Source organism: Muntiacus reevesi, chromosome 9, assembly GCF_963930625.1.
Source record: "Muntiacus reevesi chromosome 9, mMunRee1.1, whole genome shotgun sequence".
NCBI lineage: Eukaryota > Metazoa > Chordata > Mammalia > Artiodactyla > Cervidae > Muntiacus > Muntiacus reevesi.
The window spans coordinates 76677298-76696293 of record NC_089257.1 but is presented as its reverse complement, the minus strand read 5'-3'; the positions used below and the strand labels follow the sequence as shown (position 1 = coordinate 76696293).

At 39.7% G+C, this 18996-nt stretch overlaps 1 protein-coding gene and 1 long non-coding RNA gene across 2 annotated transcripts in view; one reads left to right on the top strand and one right to left on the bottom strand.

Annotated features, from left to right (window-relative positions):
• Positions 1-12464, top strand: part of MAML2 (mastermind like transcriptional coactivator 2) — a 394914-nt gene extending 382450 nt beyond the window's left edge. The window contains exons 4-5 of the mRNA XM_065944337.1: positions 3452-3563; positions 7996-12464. Of these exons, the coding sequence (XP_065800409.1) occupies positions 3452-3563; positions 7996-9014 (1131 nt within the window). The 3' untranslated portion in view covers positions 9015-12464. The remainder of the gene's footprint in view (positions 1-3451; positions 3564-7995) is intronic.
• A 1338-nt stretch (positions 12465-13802) lies between these two features.
• Positions 13803-18996, bottom strand: part of LOC136174122 (uncharacterized) — a 39729-nt gene continuing 34535 nt past the window's right edge. Inside the window, exons 2-3 of the long non-coding RNA XR_010664382.1 lie at positions 15542-15761; positions 13803-13995 (exon numbers count right to left, since the gene is read on the bottom strand). This is a non-coding gene — a long non-coding RNA (uncharacterized lncRNA). The remainder of the gene's footprint in view (positions 13996-15541; positions 15762-18996) is intronic.

The window sequence follows — 18996 nt, the reverse complement described above, 5'->3', positions numbered from 1 at the left end:
AGGGAAGTCCTGGCGCTAGGATGAGGTGGGGGCGGAGTGGGGGAGGTTGTTAAAGACGCGACTTTTACATATTCATTTAGGTGGGCGTGGACTGACAGTTTTGATTGACAGTTGCGAGTTACATAACAACAGGTTGTCTTTCCCATCATTCAGCCTGTTATAATCAGGTGCATGTGTGTATAGACTATTTATGAACCCTTAATAGACTCCCGGCTGCCTAAGGTCACTTGAGGACACAACTTTGCATCAGTGGCCATGCCCTGGAGTCGGAGAAGCCCCTGGTCAGTTTATATTACTGGGTGCCCAGGGCGCATGCGCAGGAGTTGGACCCGTCTCTGGTTATTTTGCAGCATATCTGTGAGTTCTGTGCCGCATTGGGGCGTGTCTGGGGTGGGGTTTAGAGATGAGTATGCATCCTTTTTGGACAGACCACCCCTCGGGCCTAACTTCCTACCTAACACTTCCATTCCTTATGTATAAGTGGGAATAATCAACCTTCAGTTCAGTCGCTCAGTCCTGTCAGACTCTTTGTGACCCCATGAATCACAGCACACCAGGCCCCCTGTCCATCACCAACTGCTGGAGTTTACTCAAACTCATGTCCGTCCAGTCGGTGATGCCATCCAGCCATCTCATCCTCTGTCGTCCCCTTCTCCTCCTGCCCCCAATCCCTCCCAGCATCAGGGTCTTTCCCAATGAGTCAGTTCTTCGCATCAGGTGGCCAAAGTATTGGAATTTCAGCTTCAGCATCAGTCCTTCCAATGAACATCCAGGACTGATCTCCTTTAGGATGGACTGCTTGGATCTCCTTGCAGTCCAAGGGACTCTCAAGAGTCCTCTCCAACACCACAGTTCAAAAGCATCCATTCTTATGCACTCAGCTTTCTTCACAGTCCAACTCTCACATCCATACACGACCACTGGAAAAACCATATCCTTGACTAGACGGACCTTTGTTGGCAAAGTAATGTTTCTGCTTTTTAATATGCTGTCTAGGTTGGTCATAACTTTTCTTCCAAGGAGTAAGCGTCTTTTAATTTCATGGCTGCAGTCACCATCTGCAGTGATTTTGGAGCCCAAAAAAATAAAGTCTGACACTGTTTCCACTGTTTCCCTATCTATTTCCCATGAAGTGATGGGACCAGATGCCATGATCTTAGTTTTCTGAATGTTGAGCATTAAACCAACTTTTTCACTCTCCTCTTTCACTTTCATCAAGAGGCTTTTTAGTTCCTCTTCACTTTCTGCCACAAGGGTGGTGTCATCTGCATATCTGAGGTTATTGATATTTCTCCTGGCAATCTTGATTCCAGCTTGTGCTTCTTCCAACCCAGCATTTCTCATGATGTATTCTGCATATAAGTTAAATAAACAGGGTGACAATATACAGCCTTGACGTACTCCTTTTCCTATTTGGAACCAGTCTGTTGTTCCATGTCCACTTCTAATTGTTGCTTCCTGACCTGCACATAGGTTTCTCAAGAGGCAAGTCAGGTGGTCTGGTATTCCCATTTCTTTTAGAATTTTCCACAGTTTGTTGTGATCCACACATTCAAAGGCTTTGGCATAGTCAATAAAGCAGAAATAGATGCTTTTCTGGAACTCTCTTGCTTTTTCAATGATCCAGTGGATGTTGGCAATTTGATCTCTGGTTCCTCTGCCTTTTCTAAAACCAGCTTGGACATCTGGAACTTCACAATTCACATATTGTTGAAACCTGACTTGGAGAATTTTGAGCATTACTCTACTAGTGTGTGAGATGAATGCAATTGTGCGGTAGTTTGAGCATTCTTTGGGATTGCCCTTCTTTGGGATTGGAATGAAAACTGACCTTTTCCAGTCCTGTGGCCACTGCTGAGTTTTCCAAATTTGCTGACATATTGAGTGCAGCACTTTCACAGCATCATCTTTCAGGATTTGAAATAGCTCAACTGGAATTCCATCACCTTCACTAGCTTTGTTCGTAGTGATGCTTTCTAAGGCCCACTTGACTTCACATTCCAGGATGTCCAGCTCTAGGTGAGTGATCACACCATTGTGATTATCTGGGTCATAAAGATCTTTTTTGTACATTTCTTCTGTGTATTCTTGCTACCTCTTCTTAATATCTTCTGCTTTTGTCCTTTATTGTGCCTATCTTTGCATGAAATGTTCCCTTGGTATCTCTAATTTTCTTGAAGAGATCTCTAATCTTCCCCATTCTTTTGTTTTCCTCTATTTCTTTGCATTAATCACTGAGGAAGGCTTTCTTATCTCTCCTTGCTATTCTTTGGAACTCTGCATTCAAATGGGAATATCTTTCCTTTTCTCCTTTGCCTTTCGCTTCTCTTCTTTTCACAGCTATTTGTAAGGCCTCCCCAAACAGCCATTTTGCTTTTTTGCATTTCTTTTCCATGGGGATGGTCTTGATAGCTGTCTCCTGTACAATGTCACATACCTCTGTCCATAGTTCATCAGGCATTCTGTCTATCTGATCTATTCCCTTAAATCTATTTCTCACTTCCACTGTATAATCATAAGGGATTTGATTTAGGTCATACCTGAATGGTCTAGTGGTTTTCCCTACTTTCTTCAATTTAAGTCTGAATTTGGCAATAAGGAGTTCATGATCTGAGCCACAGTCAGCTCCTGGTCTTGTTTTTGCTGACTGTATAGAGCTTCTCCATCTTTGGCTGCAAAGAATATAATCAATCTGATTTCAGTGTTGAGCATCTGGTGATGTCCATGTGTAAAGTCTTCACTTGTGTTGTTGGAAGAGGGTGTTTGCTATGACCAGTGCATTCTCTTGGCAAAACTCTATTAGCCTTTGCCCTAATCAACCTTATGAAGGGGAAAATGAGATAATATGCACAGAATGCCTATGTCAGTTGTCTGATAGGTTATCTCCTCCTATCTCTCAGGTTGCCAAATTTAGCAAATAAAAACACAGAATACCTGAGTGTCCTTCATTTTGTCTGACAATCTTATTCCTACAACTTCCACACATGGTGGGACCAGAAGTACATAAAGGTACCAAAGTATATCAGGTGTGCTATAAAACAAAACTAGAAATACCCATCTGTGAAGTCACAGAAAATCTGTCGTCTCTGAAAGCTAATTGCAAAGTAAAGAAAATGAGAGTAGTTACTTGACTCAAAATATATGTTGCATGTTAACGAGAGGTAGAAACTAAACTTTTATGAAGGAAATTGAAATCTAAAAGATCAGTCTCTAAATAAGGTCCATGATTCGCCACTGACTTGAAAACATGAAAAAAAAAAAACAAAACTAAGATCCATGATTCTTGACTATGACTGCAAAATTATTCTTATCTTTTGAATAACAGTATTTATTCAGAATTTGTTACCTCTTGAATAATAATATTCTTAACGTTTTTGAATAACAATCTATACATTTTTACAAGTGGGAAACTAACAATGCAGTTTATTATATTTTCATTTGTGTTTTCTAGGAGAAAATTGCTCCACAAGATCAAATAAACAGACATTTGACAAGGCCACCCCCAGATTATAAAGACCAAAGAAGAAATGTGGGCAACATGCAACCAGCTGCTCAGTATTCTGGTAAGTGTTCTTAAAAATTAATAAAAATCCTAACTGTGAAAAGAAGAACACTGTTCAGTTGTTAGTATTCCCTCCTTTCCTCATTTCATAGTTAATTGTAACGTCTTTCTTAGACTCCTTCTCTAGCTCCCATTTAACTTTCAATCAGGACCAAACTGGACTATTTTTTAGTCCAGGCATTAGTTTTTCTAACTTATTTTTGTTCCTCATTCATGGTTTTCACCGCTCTCGGGATTACCTCTGAGAGTCTAAAAAGCATAAAATTTTTTCTAAATGCTAGGTTTAACCATTCTTCTCCCAACAGCATATTTTGACCCAGACATTGTAAGATAAGCAGATGTTTCACCCTCACGGTCCCATTTGTAATTTGCATAGGGTCCAATGTTTCTGTCTCCACTTTGGGCTCATCTCCCTAAGACAGATAGTCCTATTACCAAACAATAATTGAAAAGCAAATTAAGTCTTTAGGAAGTCTCTCAAAAATACCAAAGGTGGATTACATGTAAAATACAAAGCAAGGGACTTCCCTGGTGGTCCAGTGGTTAAGGCCCCTAGCTCCCAATGCCTGGGTCCCAGCTTTGATCCCTGGTCAGGGAATTAGAATCCCACATGTCTCAATGAAGAGTTGACATACTGCAACTAAGATTTAGTGCAGCCAAATATATATATATATATATATATATATATATATATATATATATATGTATATACACACAAATATATATATACACATATATATATGTATATACACACAAATATATATATATATACACACATATATATGTATATAGAAAGCTATGTATATATGTATGTATATGTATGTATATATAAAACAAAACTTCTTAACAGATCTCTCAATATAACATAGATGACAGACACTACCCCTAAAATCTCTCTCCTTCCAATCTCTGAACTCTAAAAAACCTCTCTCAAACGTAGCCTGCGCGGCCCCTGCTTTCTCCTAGTCAGCATCTATTCCAGTCTTTTCTGTCCAGAACTCCCTGGACCTTCTCATGTAAATTAAGCTTGTCCTTGAGTGTCCCAGATTCTCTCTGCTTTACCTGTTATCTTCACCTGTCCAGGAAACCATAAAGGAGATGCCCTAAAGAGGGAGGGATATGTGAATATTTCTGTTCATTAATATTTTCCGATCCTGTTAAGTGTAGTAGCCAATATATTGTTCTAGTTTATTTCAACTCTTTCAAATGCACCAGATTGCCTCTTTCCACTAAAATCAGGAGTGGGATATATGTATTCCATTCTCTAAGATTCCTTTGCCTCGGGGCAAAAACAGGATTCGCTGTTTGAGTCTGTCCTCAAGGAGGCTGAATGACAAGATGGGTTTTATTTGGAGCCTGGCTTCTTATACAACAGCCTTCTTGGCCCACCAGTGGGCTTGGGGTAAGCTAAGCGCACTTTGAAATACTGTGCCACATTCAAAGCGAATATTTGGGCTTTTTTTTCCCTAGCCATGTGAGATTCCCAGCGAGAGCAGGGAGAGGCTGGTTAGTGGCTCTATCATGTTATCAAGGGTCCAGGCTTCTTTATTTTTCTACTCCACCTTCTTGAGCATGTAGCTTCCATTGTAAAGGTTGCCTGGTGGCCACCACATCACCCAGCTTTGTTTCCATATTCCAGGTAGAAAGATGAAAGAAGGGAAGAGGTAAAATGGCCTTCCAAATGAATCAGATTCCCTTTTTAAAGTAGGGTTTTTGTGGATACTCAACTAGTAACTTCTACCGTTAGCCAGAATTTATTCTTATGGACACCCCCATCCCCACCCCATCAGCAAAGAAGTTTGGCAAATTGTGGCTTTTCAGCTGGGCACATTGCTGCAGAATGAAGGCTGTGTTTCTAAGGGAGACGTGGAGGTTGGTTATTTAGACCTATAAGTCTCTTCCACAGTGTATATGGGCATTTCGTAAGGGAGGCATCCTTAGCATCTAGCTGCTAACTCCCAGATGGGTAAGAATCACTGCTCTAGAGTGCTGTATTTCCCATGTCTTCTAAGAATGAAATAAACATCAAGCACAACACAAACTCTTTTATCATTCTTTATTTCAATCTGAGGACAATAATAGTCACTTCAGCCAGATGTTAGTCTTAGAAATGCTATATGAAAAGCACCCAGAACAATTTCTACCACATATCAGGAGCTTCTAAATGTTAACTGTGATTAATATTTTGTGATCTTTATGGAAATTGTCTTCTGATCGTTTAAAAATATAGCTCTCTACAGGGGTAGGATGGGGGAGTGAGAGAGGGTATATGTGTACATATAGCTGATTCATGTTCACAGCAGGAAATAAGACAACGTGGTAATAATGCACTTATACTCCAGCTTAAAAAATACCTTGATAAATAATGAATACCTTTTAATTAATAAATAATGTGTGTGTGCATACAGTGTAAAGCAATTATACTGCAGTTTAAAAAATACTTTGAATGATAAATAAATGAATAATTTTTAAGAGTATAAAGTAACCTAAAGAAAGGATGCAAATTTTGAAAAGACAAAAAAAAGACTTAATAACACCAATCAAATATATCAACTTTTGAAAGATGTCCTCTTAATACAACATGTTCACTCCATAACCATCACCAACCTAGACTTTGGTCTTACAGGCTATCACCTTTGGAAAATTGAATTAAGTTGAATTTTTGCAAAATTGATTCTATGCTAATGTCACCCCAGATGTTTGCTACTTAAGTGACCCTAACAGTAAATGTTTTGGGAAACATTAAAAAGTACAGCTCTACTCACAAACTTTTTCAGAGCATATTGCTAAAATAGGGGGCATCTACAGGAAGTGATTTGTAAAGCCTCTAAAGTGTTTTCCATAGCATTTCTATAATGGAAATTGCCTTTTTGTGAAACCTCCAGATACCAAGATGATATTGCTTAATGTCATTAGCAGCCTGTGAACTCTGAGTTATTGTCCAAGTATCTCCTATCTGACTCTGATCCCTCTTCATTAAACACTGCCCTGCAAACACAGTCAGGGCCCTGTGCTAAACCTGGAGATACAAGGAGACACAAGAGACAGCTCCTGCCTCAAGAGGAATGTAGTCTAGTATCACATATTTTTAAACAAACAGCAAGGACTTCTGTCTTTCAAGGTGTGTACCATGCTAGCTAGCCTCAAGCAGTAGGGGATAGCCTTGGGTTATAATTGCAGTCATTCTCTTTTCACACACTGCCATTCTGATTTTCATATGTGTCTAATTATCTGTTTCTCAGTATCTCTGATTTCCAAGTTATAGCTTTGTTTCATTGTCTCATTCATTCATTCAGTAATTATCAACTGAATAATTATCAGTTGAATGCACCATCCACTACAGTTCGAGAATATGATAGTGAACAAAACAGGCAAAAATTCTTTCTCTCATGTAACTTATCATCTAGCAAGCATTTTTATTTACCTTTCTGGCATTCCATTTTTACCTCTCAAGATGTCTTTCCCACGATGATTTTAACCTCCCCAAGCCAGGAAGATTTCAGTGTATTGATTAATCACTATCTGATAGGGTGGAGCCTCTCTATTTAGCAGGCTGTGGTTGAATAGTCCCACATTCAATCACTTATTTCCAGGCATCGATGTAGCCTCAACTGCAGCTCCATGGATTTCCCAGTACAGAAGCTAAATGCTAAGTAAAACTTGAAAGAGCAAATGCTGCTTGGGAGAGGAGGCTGGAATACCAGGGAAAGCTTAATGAAGGAGCCTGGACCTTGGCCTGAGCCCTTGAAGAAAAGATAGGACTTGATGAAGTAAGAAGGGCATCCTGTGAGAGGAAATGGCATGAGTGGAAGTAGCTCATGGTGTGTGGATACCAACGCCATGATAACTGTACCTCCTAGAGCAGAGTACTCTCTGTATGGAGATTATCACTGGAGCAGGGATTGCACTGAATTCCAAATGTCTGAAGAGATGGGAATTTACCCATCTTGTGGCAAATTCTTGAGTGGGGATGATAAAGATGAAAACTGGACATGATTTTCAAGACCATAGATTTGGACCATTGATCTAGTAGCCATGTATAAGATGCATCCACATGTTCTAATTTGGACCCGGGGGGTAACCAGTAGCATGGATTTTAGGACAGCTGTGAAGTCAAAGTTGTAGTCTTTGGTCTTGAAACAGAGTAAAGGTAATTCAGAATGGAAGATTGACTATCATTCCTCAGTGTTTCCAGAAGGAGAGTAAAGCCTGAAAAATAGAACCATTCTATTTCAGTCTTTTTTCTATAATGTGTAAACTCTTGACCAAGGGATAACTTAGGGTCCTTTTATGTAATATGCTATGATGATTATTTCTCCTACTTTGTTCTTATACCCAAAGGCAGCCTCAGAGCCGATAAGCTATTGTCAACTGCTGTAAGAGAGGAGATAACCTGCTGTTATGAACTAATGTAATTCTCTTCTTTTTCTTAGGTGGCTCATCAACAGCGAGTTTAAACTCTAACCAGGCTTTGGCAAACCCAGTGTCAACGCACACCATCCTAACTCCAAATTCCAGCCTCATGTCTCCTCCTCATGGGACACGAATGCCGTCCTTAGCCACAGGCGTTCAGAACGTAGGGATGTTCGGGAACCTGCCTTGCGGTCAACCCAGCACGTACAGCGTCACTTCAGGAATGAGTCAACTGACCCAACCGAGGAACCCAAACCAACTGATAGCAAATCAAAACAGCCCTCTGATGCCACGGCCGCCCACTTTAGGGCCCAGTAATAACAACAATAATAACGTGGCCACTTTTGGGGCTGGATCTGTTGGCAGTTCGCAACCATTAAGGCCAAATTTAACCCACAGCATGGCCAGCATGCCAGCACAGAGAACGTCAAATGTAATGATCACGTCCAACACGGCAGCACCAAACTGGACCTCTCAAGAAGCACCAGCCAAGCAACAGGAGGCGCTGAAGTCTGCAGGAGTGCGCTTCCCCAGCGGCACGACCACAGCCTACGCGCCGAACCAGTCGCTGCAACAGGCGGTAGGCAGCCCGCAGTTTTCCCAGAGAGCAGTGGCTCCTTCTAATCAGTTAACACCAGCCGTGCAAATGAGACCCATGAACCAGATGAGCCAGACACTAAATGGACAAAACATGGGTCCGCTCCGAAGTCTGAATCTCAGACCAAATCAGCTAAGCACACAGATTTTGCCGACGATGAACCAGGCAGGGACAGGGCTGAGCCAGTCGAGGACAGTCAGCCAGCCACCCTCCCTGGCAGCCGGCGGTTTTCCTTCACCCAACCAAAGTTCCAGGGCATTTCAAGGAACTGACCATGGCAGCGACCTAGCTTTTGACTTTCTCAACCAGCAGACTGATAACATGGGCCCTGCCCTAAACAGTGATGCTGATTTCATCGATTCTTTATTGAAGACAGAGCCTGGTAATGATGACTGGATGAAAGACATCAATCTTGATGAAATCTTGGGGAACAACTCCTAGAGGAGAAGAGGGAGACAGTTCACAAACTGCACTAGAAGGCAGTATTTTACAAGGACTCTGGAAAGGCCAAACTGTTGACTTTTAGTTGGACTCTAGGGAAGATACCTTGACTTAAAAATGGAAAGCAGAAAGTAACTGTAGTGGTGAACGTTTTGGTCCAAATGCTTGTTTTAAATTTCAAACCTGGAAGTAAAGCATTGGGATCACCTTTGCCTGTCTAAACCCCAGGGCACAGTATCCAGTTTATCCAAACAGGACGGTGATGTCTATGTACAATTAGTTGTATAAAATAGGCTTCCCAAGGTCCTCTTCTCCCTGAAAGAAAAGGAATAGACCTTGTAGCTCATCTAAACCCCATGCAGAGGTACTCGTTCCAATCTACGAGCAACAAATTCCTTAATCTGCTCCAACAGATGTATGTGTGGTTTAACCTCTCCACTCCATCTTTTCATTTAGGTTTCCTAAAACTTCCAGGGTTGGTTGAAATGTTATAGATTTGTTTGGAGTAACTAGTGTCCTAAGTGAGGAAAACCGGAGAACACAGAGAATATCCAGTGGACTCTCAACTTTCTTCCCCGGATTCATCCCTTACTTTTCCAGTTTTCCCACCGATCCTCTCCTTCAGCAAGACGCTGTGTCTAAGGAACAGGAACGCAGAGCTGGTCAACTTTTTCCCACAACCAGTTTCCAAACCCAGTTTCTGAATCTTAAGCTTCAATTATGGTCTGTCCTAATCATACTGAAATATTAGTGCACACCAGTCTGCATCAGATCCCACTATTTCAAAGAGAAAACACTCCATTGGGCATTGCTTTAAAGGAGATGTATTAACCACAAATAGCCTGAGGTGTTACTTATTGTTGATGATGCCTGCTGGTTAGTTTCCATACTGAGTGAAACTGAACCTGGCCCTGTCTGCTTATTTTGATGGTCAGTGACTGATTTGTAAGAAGAGGAAGTTTGGAGACCAAAACTGAAATTATAAAGTGTCATGTTTTGGTTGAAGATAAGAAGCAAGAGGTCAGAACTAGGGATGGTGGGTACACATCTATGTCATAGGATTTGAAGGAAAGTGTAATTGAAACAAAAAAACCAATCTGGCCTTATTTAGACACATTATTTGGGTGAACAACTAAATAGAATGTGATCTGTCAGTAGCAGTCTGCTCATTCTGTTGTCCCTGATGTGATGAATCATTGCCACATGCTAGATGGGCCCTTCATATCCAGGTTTTCTCCCTCAGGGCAGAGCACTGTATCAAAGAAAGAGTTCCTGCTGAATTGAAACAGATCAGCTGTAAAATGGGGAATATGTATGCTGATTTGGGATGTATGCAAAATATTACTATCATTTTCCTCATTACAGAGGAACACAGGTTATCTGTAGCCTGTTTAGTTATATACTCACGTATTCAATTATCAAAAGATATTTAACTGAAATCATTTAATAACTTTAAATACTTGTTCTAGAAAGAACACATTTTGAAAGTTCTGCAAAGCCCTCTTGTGATCTTTAAAATGTCTAGAAGCACTCTCTTTCTTTTACACAATACCAACATCACTGGCCCAGAATCTTTTCTGTGCTAGGTTGTAAATATAAATAAATTACTTGTTTTGTAAACTTTTGTAAAGAATATTTTGGTAGAAATACTTAAAGCATATTCTTTGGGTTATATTTATACATATGTGAAATAAATATACTATCAAAAGGTTATATTTTATACAAAAAGTAAATTGTTACCTTTTGTATGCTAATATACAAAGTTTTGTATAATATGATGGTTTATTTTTAGCTCTTACACTTCACCCTAGAGGGTCAAGTGGGAACTTTTGAAAACTATCAAGAGGCTTGTTAGACAAATTTATATTCTGAAACCTCAATAAGAAAGCATTCCAGGTTTCAACTCTTTCCTTTTTATTTTTCCCGCTCCCAAATCCTCTTTTAAGCCCATAGTTCCCGTGTCTTGTTTATTCTGCTACGCACAGTGTATTGTCCTTGTTGCATGTTCTACTGTGTTTTCCCATTTTTATAAAACAGTGTTTCTCCATGCAAAAAAGTAAGGAAGAATTATGTACATATGAACACTTTTGTTTTATGGCTCCTCCATGTTACTGTATATATATCTGCCAGCACGTCCCAGTTACACTCCTGTGATTCAGCTTATTTTTACCCTAACATAAATAGTATGTTTTTGTAGTAGATATCAAATTTAAGAGATAAAGCAATCAGAATGTTTGGATTTTCTTCTATCTTAATGTGAATTTCATAATTAATGTCTATTTATTCAGCTATTCATTAAAATACAGGATTCTTTGGAAAAAAAACGGTGTAGTCTATAGTTTCTGTTTGTTGGCAGCCTTTTACCAAAGATGATGTAAGCTGAGATAATGACGATTTGATAGACATTTGCAGCCAAAACTTCAGGATTTACAACTTAAAAGCTATGGGAATGCAATCTCCCTTTTATAGAAACACCAGACTTCTTAATTGTTGGCACTGCTTATCATTCTGACACAGTATCCATGAGGTAGAAGTAATTTTTCCTTTTTTTTTAAATTCAAAGACTAGAAAGTAATTTAAGCAAATAATTCATTCTTGGCTTTGTGTTAAGCCCAATGAAGACAGATAACTCTGTTCTAAGTGAATGCACTAATATCACTTGCATTACTGTAACTGTACCCATAACTGTAAAGATTTCAACTTGTAAGACAAGTATTTTGTATCGTGTATAATTTCATGTGTTAAAAAAAAATAGCTTAAAAAATTCCGAAGTGGTTCTCTTGTATGAAATCATGTTTCAGTCACCAACAATACTGTTGCACTATCACAGAAACTTCTGATGGGCAAATTTATTCTTTGGGAAGCGTCTACTACTAGTGAAGTGCTGACTTGTCTCATTTCAATATTCTTTACTTCACTTAGAAAGTTTGTATTAAGATCCCACATCCACAACAACTACCAAATCCTGGAGAAACATTGCCTAATTCTCAGGCATGGTGAACCCTTGCCTGGCCTGCTGTGTGGCATTTGGTCAACCAGGCTGACTGAACACCAAACAAGGTAAACACAGCCTCACTGAGCATATTTACACAGTCCTTCTTGGGAATCAAGGAGATTTAGAGAAAGATGGGCCTTTGCAGGAGACAAGGGGAACCTTTCTATCAAATTTTCTCACTCAACTTTGAAATATGTTGTTGGGGTTCCATTGTCCCTCCTTCCTCTGCCAAAAAAAGATGTGTGACATTATCCTTTTTATTAGCATTATTAAAGGAGCAATAATAAAATTGATATTTATGTCCAATGCCTGTCCAGTGACTCTGGAAGGTTGTAAACAAATAAAATCAGCATCAAAGAGAAAGATAAATACCGTATTCTAACACATATATGTGGAGTCTACAAAAATGGTACTGAAGAATTTATTTACAGAGCAGCAATGGAGAAACAGACATAGAGAATAGACTTATGGACATGGGGAGAGGGGAGGAGAGGGTGAGATGTGTGGAAAGAGTACCATGGAAACCTATATTGCCAAATGTAAGATAGATAGCCAACAGGAATTTGCTGTCTGGCTCAGGAAACTCAAACAAGGGTTCTGTATCAACCTAGGAGGGTGGGATGGGGAGGGAGACGTGAGGGAGGTTGAAAAGGGAGGGGATGTATGTACACTTATGGCTGGTTCATGTAGAGGTTTGAGAGAAAACAGCAAAATTCTGTAAAGCAATTATCCTTCAATAAAAATAAATAAAATTTTTTAAAAAGATAACAAAAGGAGCACATAAAAAAAAAAAAGAAAAAAAAAACCCATAGCCAACAGGATCCATTGTTATTCATGATTTATGAAGACTTACTCCTCCACCCAAGAAGGACATCAAGGACAGAAAGTGTCCAGGAACTAGAAAGTCTATCTGAAAGCCCTTGGTGAGGTTAAGCCAACGGACACATGTTTATATTTTCTTTTTTGTTCATCTTTCTTATGCTACCCAGTACTATTAAGTCTGCCATGGGGCAATCATGCTTCCAAATGCCAAAAAAGAGTCAAGAAAAATAAAAATGGATGACAACCAAAAATTCCTAGGTAGAAAAGACAAAGGCAAGAGACTCCGACAGGATGCAGTTTGTACTTTCGAGAGGGAAGAGATCCTGGAAATGAAGCAAAGTCAAAGTAGATTGAAAACCTCATGAGAGAAAAGAAGTGGGGGAGTCTAAATTGGAAAATTTTTAAATGTACATCAATATACACCACGTATATGTAAACACACTACACATTATATTTATACTTAATCTAAATAAGGCATAGGTGATATGATAAACATGGGACAACACGAGTGTTTGTGTTTGTGATAGAATAAATGAATGAAGGCTTGAGCTATTGAATGGATCCTTCTAATGGCTTCCTGATGAGTTGAATTTGGAAAAGAAAATAGAAAAATAAGAATGAGAGAGAAACTTTGGTGGGTGACAGGAACTATGAGATTCGGGGGGGGTGGGAGTCACAGGCTGGAGGGGTGTGAAAGTAATGGGCATTAAAACTACTTTTTGATCAACCTAGAGGGGTGGGGTGGGGAGGGAGATGGGAGAGAGGTTCAAAAGGGAGGGGATAAATGTGTACCTATGGCTGATTCATGTTGAGGTTTGACAGAAGACAACAAAATTCTGTGAAGCAATTATCCTGAAGGATAATAATTTTTATTGAAATAAAAAACAAATTAAAAAAAACAGATCAACAGATTTGATCACACAGATACTGAATTTTTCTGTACTAAACAAAGACTGCCTACCTGCCTGCTAAGTCGCTTCAGTTGTGTCCAACTCTCTGCGACGCCATGGACTGTAGCCTGTCAGGCTTGTCTGTCCATGGGATTCTCCAGGCAAGAATATGGGAGTGTGTTAGTAGGCCCTCCTCCAGGAAATCTTTCTGACCCAGGGAATCGAACCTGCATGTCCTTCAGCTCCTGCATTGCGGGTGGATTCTTTCCCTGGCCTAAGACAAATGGAGAAGTATATTTTCAACATATATAATATGCAAGTGGTTTATAACCTTACTTTACTTTTAAAAGATACATTGGGATGTAATTCATATACCATAAAATTTACCCATTTTAAGTGCAGGGGGAAAAAAGGAAATAAAAGACAGCAAAAATAAAGATGAAATATATAATTCTAAAATTATCAAATCAATCCTAGTATGTACCCATAGAAGGATACCTGAGAAGAAAGAGGGTAGACATATGAGTGCAAAAGAGAGAGAAAACTCAGCGTCTTCCTCTGTGCTTGCCAAAGGTAGTACACAGGCTTAAACGGGGTATCTGCTATTTCCATTTTATATCTCTGTGACTGTGTTTCCTCACTCTAAGATGAGGACTTGGGGCTGAGATGATTCTCATTTCTTCCCAACTCTAAAACTCTGTGATGATTTTTTTCCAAAGCTAAGTGGAAAGTTAACCAAAAAGACTCAAAGCATCATTTTCAAAATACAGAAATCACTGTCCAATCAAGCTTTTGAAAAATTTCAGATTTCTAGTCAACTTTATTTACCAAAGCATCCTTCTCCTTGAAAATTAAATCACATGAAAATGGCATTTCATTAAAAGTAAGCCAGAACTTGTCTATAGACAAATAGAAAAATAACATAGATATAGATGCCCACTGACTGAATACCAGTCCTGAAAATCAAAAGCTGGGGTGTGATAGTAAATGGTCATTTTCTTGTGAGATCATAGAATTTCATAAAATATTTGTCTACCAGTGAGAAGAAATTCCATACTTCATACATAAATAAGCAGTGTACTTCATTGGCTATATAATAGTGGACTTTTGTGAGTTTTAAATGGCAGTATAATATCTTTTAAATGCACTTCCTCAGTTCCTATAACAGACAAAGTACAGGTAATGCCCTACTGTTAACTTCATTGGCAATAATAACATTACTAAAACACCACACCGTGAGAATTAAGAAAACATATTGACCTTAGGTTTTTAAAACTAAACGCTGTCGTCTCTAACCTGCATGCAAAAATATTAAAAGCAGGCTTTTGTTGAGTTTCCTTTTTGCCAAATTGAATCATCATTAGTGCCGCTGCCGCTGCTGCAGCTGCTAAGTCGCTTCAGTCGTGTTCGACTCTTTGCACCCCATAGACGGCAGCCCACCAGGCTCCTCTGTCCAAGGGAATCTCCAGGTAAGAATACTGGAGTGGGTTGCTATTTCCTTCTCCACATTAGTGCCGGGATATGCATGACTATGTAGAAACTTTTTTACAATACTTAGAATTCTATCAGAAAAAGGAAAGGAGAAAAAGAGAATAGTATGTAAATGACTGTAAATATATAGAAGATTTTTACAGGGTTCTCTCAGCAAAAAGGATAGAAGGAGGAAGGGGAAAAGGGAGAAAAAGACCTCAAACAGGCTTAGAGAAAAGAATTTACTGGTGGACGTAACTACAAAGGCCAGGTGCTAGTTCTGGGTTTAGGCACGGCTGAATCCAGCAGGTAACAACGTCATCAAGAATTGGCTCTTTTCTGTCCCTCACCTTTGCTGCCCTGTTCTCGTGACTACATTCTCAGGCAGGCCCCTCTTCATGGTGGCAAGATGGTTGCTAGAAGCTCCAGACAAATCCTTGGAACTCCCAGTCTCGCGTGACCAACTTTGCATCTCACAAGCTTTGATTCGGGCACGTGCCCTTTCCCAGACGATCACTTTGGCCAGAGAGGTGAGGTCTGATTAGCAAGTCCGGAGTCAAATGCCTTTCCCTAGAGGCAGACGAAGTGTTAATACTACCAAACTATATGAACTAAGGGTAGAAAACAGGTGATTTCTCAAAAGAAAATCTATATTGTCAGAAAAAAAGAGGGTTACTGAGTCCAAGGTCGCTCTGCTTGCCACATGTCAGGCCAATGAATCCAAGAGGTGTTGAGGCAAGGAATTACTTTATTTGGAGAGCTGGCAGACTGAGAAGATTACAGAGTAATATCTGCAAATAACTGTCTTACCTGGGTCTGGATGCCAGGTTCTTTTATGCATCAGAGATCAGAGATGGGGAGAGGTAAGGAAACAAAGTAAAAAGGCCATTAATCTTGCAAATACCCCCCTAGAATGGCAAGCCATGTGGGGGGATGTGTTAATTTCTATCTTCCTGACATCCACAGGTGGACAAGGTCCTGAACTAAGGAACTTTAACGGGCAGGCAGAGGGGCAGGATTCTCTGAAGCAGGCCTTTACATATGATCATAATAACAAAAGCAACGAAAAGCAAGTCAAAGAAATAATTCCAACCTGGAGTCAGAATTGACTCCTTCTTGCAGCAAGAAGAAGAGAGAAGGAAGTAGGGACCGAAGGAGGACAGAGGGCAAGGGAGGGAGATAAAGACATTGAAAATAAAACCCCAAATGTGTACTATCATTTTTTGACTGCAGTATTGCAGTATTTCCACACACACTGTTTTTCTCACATCGTCAGTGTCAAAATCTCACTAACAACTCAAGCATATTCAACAACTTCCAAATCGAACCTATTTACTGCATCCACCTCCTAGTCCCACACACCCTAGTGAGATACGCTCTCTTCTGCCAGGTCAAGATGAACCAGCAATCTAAGCTCAAAAGATGTTTATCCCCTCCCAGTGTATGCAGGTGGAGAAAGAATAGGATGGTGGTAATAAGGAGTTCTATTTGGAAGAGAAACTGACATGTAAACATCACATCCTTCTGACCAAGAAGAATCAAAACTTTTCTGCCTTGGAGCCTTCACATCAGTGGTCTGGGCAGGAGCATTAGGAACTCCCCTCTTTCCTCGGGATGCATGCCAGCTGCATTTTACAATGAGAATAATCGCCCCTTTCCTCAGGAAGTATATTACAGTAGGTGTTGGGGTGGGACCCAGGGGATCTGACTTATCTCAAGTCCCAATTATATCTCCCGCTACTGTGCTCATCTGTTTGAGTGTGCGGTCATTTTAGTTTAGGACTGAGAGTTCAGCCTGTCAAAAAGTATCACCAGCTTCTAGTCAGGGAAATAAGAGCCACTTAAAATCATTAAAGTGTCAGAGAAACTCCGATGCAAGGAATTGGTGCTAAGGATTGGTTCCATGGGTGATGGATGAGCTGAGAAGCTGAATGGGATGATTAGGGCATCCTGAGATGAGCGAAGAGGCAGACACGACTGAGTGACTAACACTTTCACTTTCTTCAGAGCACAAGGTTTAAATAAAAGGAACAGAGCTACTGTAGAGTCAGACTTGTTCTTCCCTACTGCATGAGGAAGCATAGACGTCTTCTTCCTCATTCTTATCACCTTATGATGACAAGGGCGTTACCTTAGCCTCAAGTCTGTGTCCCAAGCTGGCAACATGAAAGGCAAAATTATGAAGGGCAAAAAATGTTGCTTACAGAAAATCTTTAGTTTTCCATTTGGGAAAGGTCACTCCTCCTCAGAGACTGCTACCACACCTCATTAGCTATGACTGTGTCTATAGCCTTTTAGATCTTTAAGAGAGGCTGGATATTAAGGAGTTAAAGTTGTAGCCACTATAGCAAGGGAAACAGGTGGTTGGAAATGATGGTAAATACAAGTATATACAAGTAAATACAAGTATAAAGACATGCACGGGAATGGAAAACAAATGAATTCGAGATGTTAATCATCTTTGAGGGATTATAGAGAGATGTGATTGAGAAGGTACACACAAGAGACTCAAATTATGCTATTTTCCAATGAAAATTACATGACTGTTGTTTTCGATGCCTTTTTATATATCTGAAGTAGATTCTTGGAAATGAAATGAAAACTAAGCTAAATTATTTGGAGTTTTCACTAACACTTTTTATTGTGAATAAATGAATGAATATAAACAGTGATAGATTTAGATTTGTTGTGGTACGCAGATGAGATACACTGAAAGGCCATCCTAACTAAAATACTAAATTTTAAAATAAAAGGAACACTCCACACTTACTGAAAAGCTACTCCACTTACTGAAAAATAAAAACGATGTGTGGCTGGCATAAGCATAGTCATAAAGACCCATGGAGTAGAATTGAGAGTACAAAAATAAACCCCCACATTTACAATCAAACAATTTTTCAGAATGCCAAGACAATTCAAGGGAGGGGAAACAGTCTTTTCAAAAATAGTGTGGGGACAGTGGATATCCACATGCAAAAGAATGGGGTAGGACTCCTACCTCACACCATATACAAAAGTGAACTTAAAATGGTTCACAAGACCTAAATTAAGAACTGTATAAAGTTCTTAGGAAAAAACAGATATAGATCTCCATGACCTTGGATTAGGCAAGATTTCTTGTGCTTAGTCTCCCAGTCATGTCCAGATCTTTGCAGCCCTGTGGACTCTAGCCCACCAGACTCCTTTCGTGGGATTCTCTAGGCAAGCATACTGGAGAGGGTAGCCATTCCCTTTTCCAGGGGATCTTCCTGATCCAGGGATCAAACCCTTGTCTGCATTGGCAGGTTGATTCTTTACCATCTGAGCCATAGTTTCTTAGATATGACACCAAAAACATAAGCAACAACAACAACAAAAATAGATGGATTGGACTTCACCAAAGAAAAAACTTTTGTGAGCCAAGGCAATGATCAATGGAAAGAAAAGATAGTTACAATATTAATATCAGGATAGATCTCCAGAGAAAAAGAATCACAGAACTAGTAGGATGTTTATACAGACACATCACATAATAAGTATATAAAAAACACTGAATTGGACATTTCAAATGAATCAATTTTATGTTCTGTGATTTATAGCACAATAAAACTATTTTAGAAAGAAAAGATAAAGGGGCATTTAAAAAAAAAATAGATCTCAGTGAGTTGCCACCAAAGTAACCAATATGCCATGCCCAGAAATGAAGCAAGACCAGGAATCCCTGAACATAGGCAAGTGTCAATAACAGCTTTGGGTCCTGACAGTTTCTGCTAAAATCTGGAGACCTTGAATTTGGATTTTGGCAACTTCACAGGGTGTGGGAGCA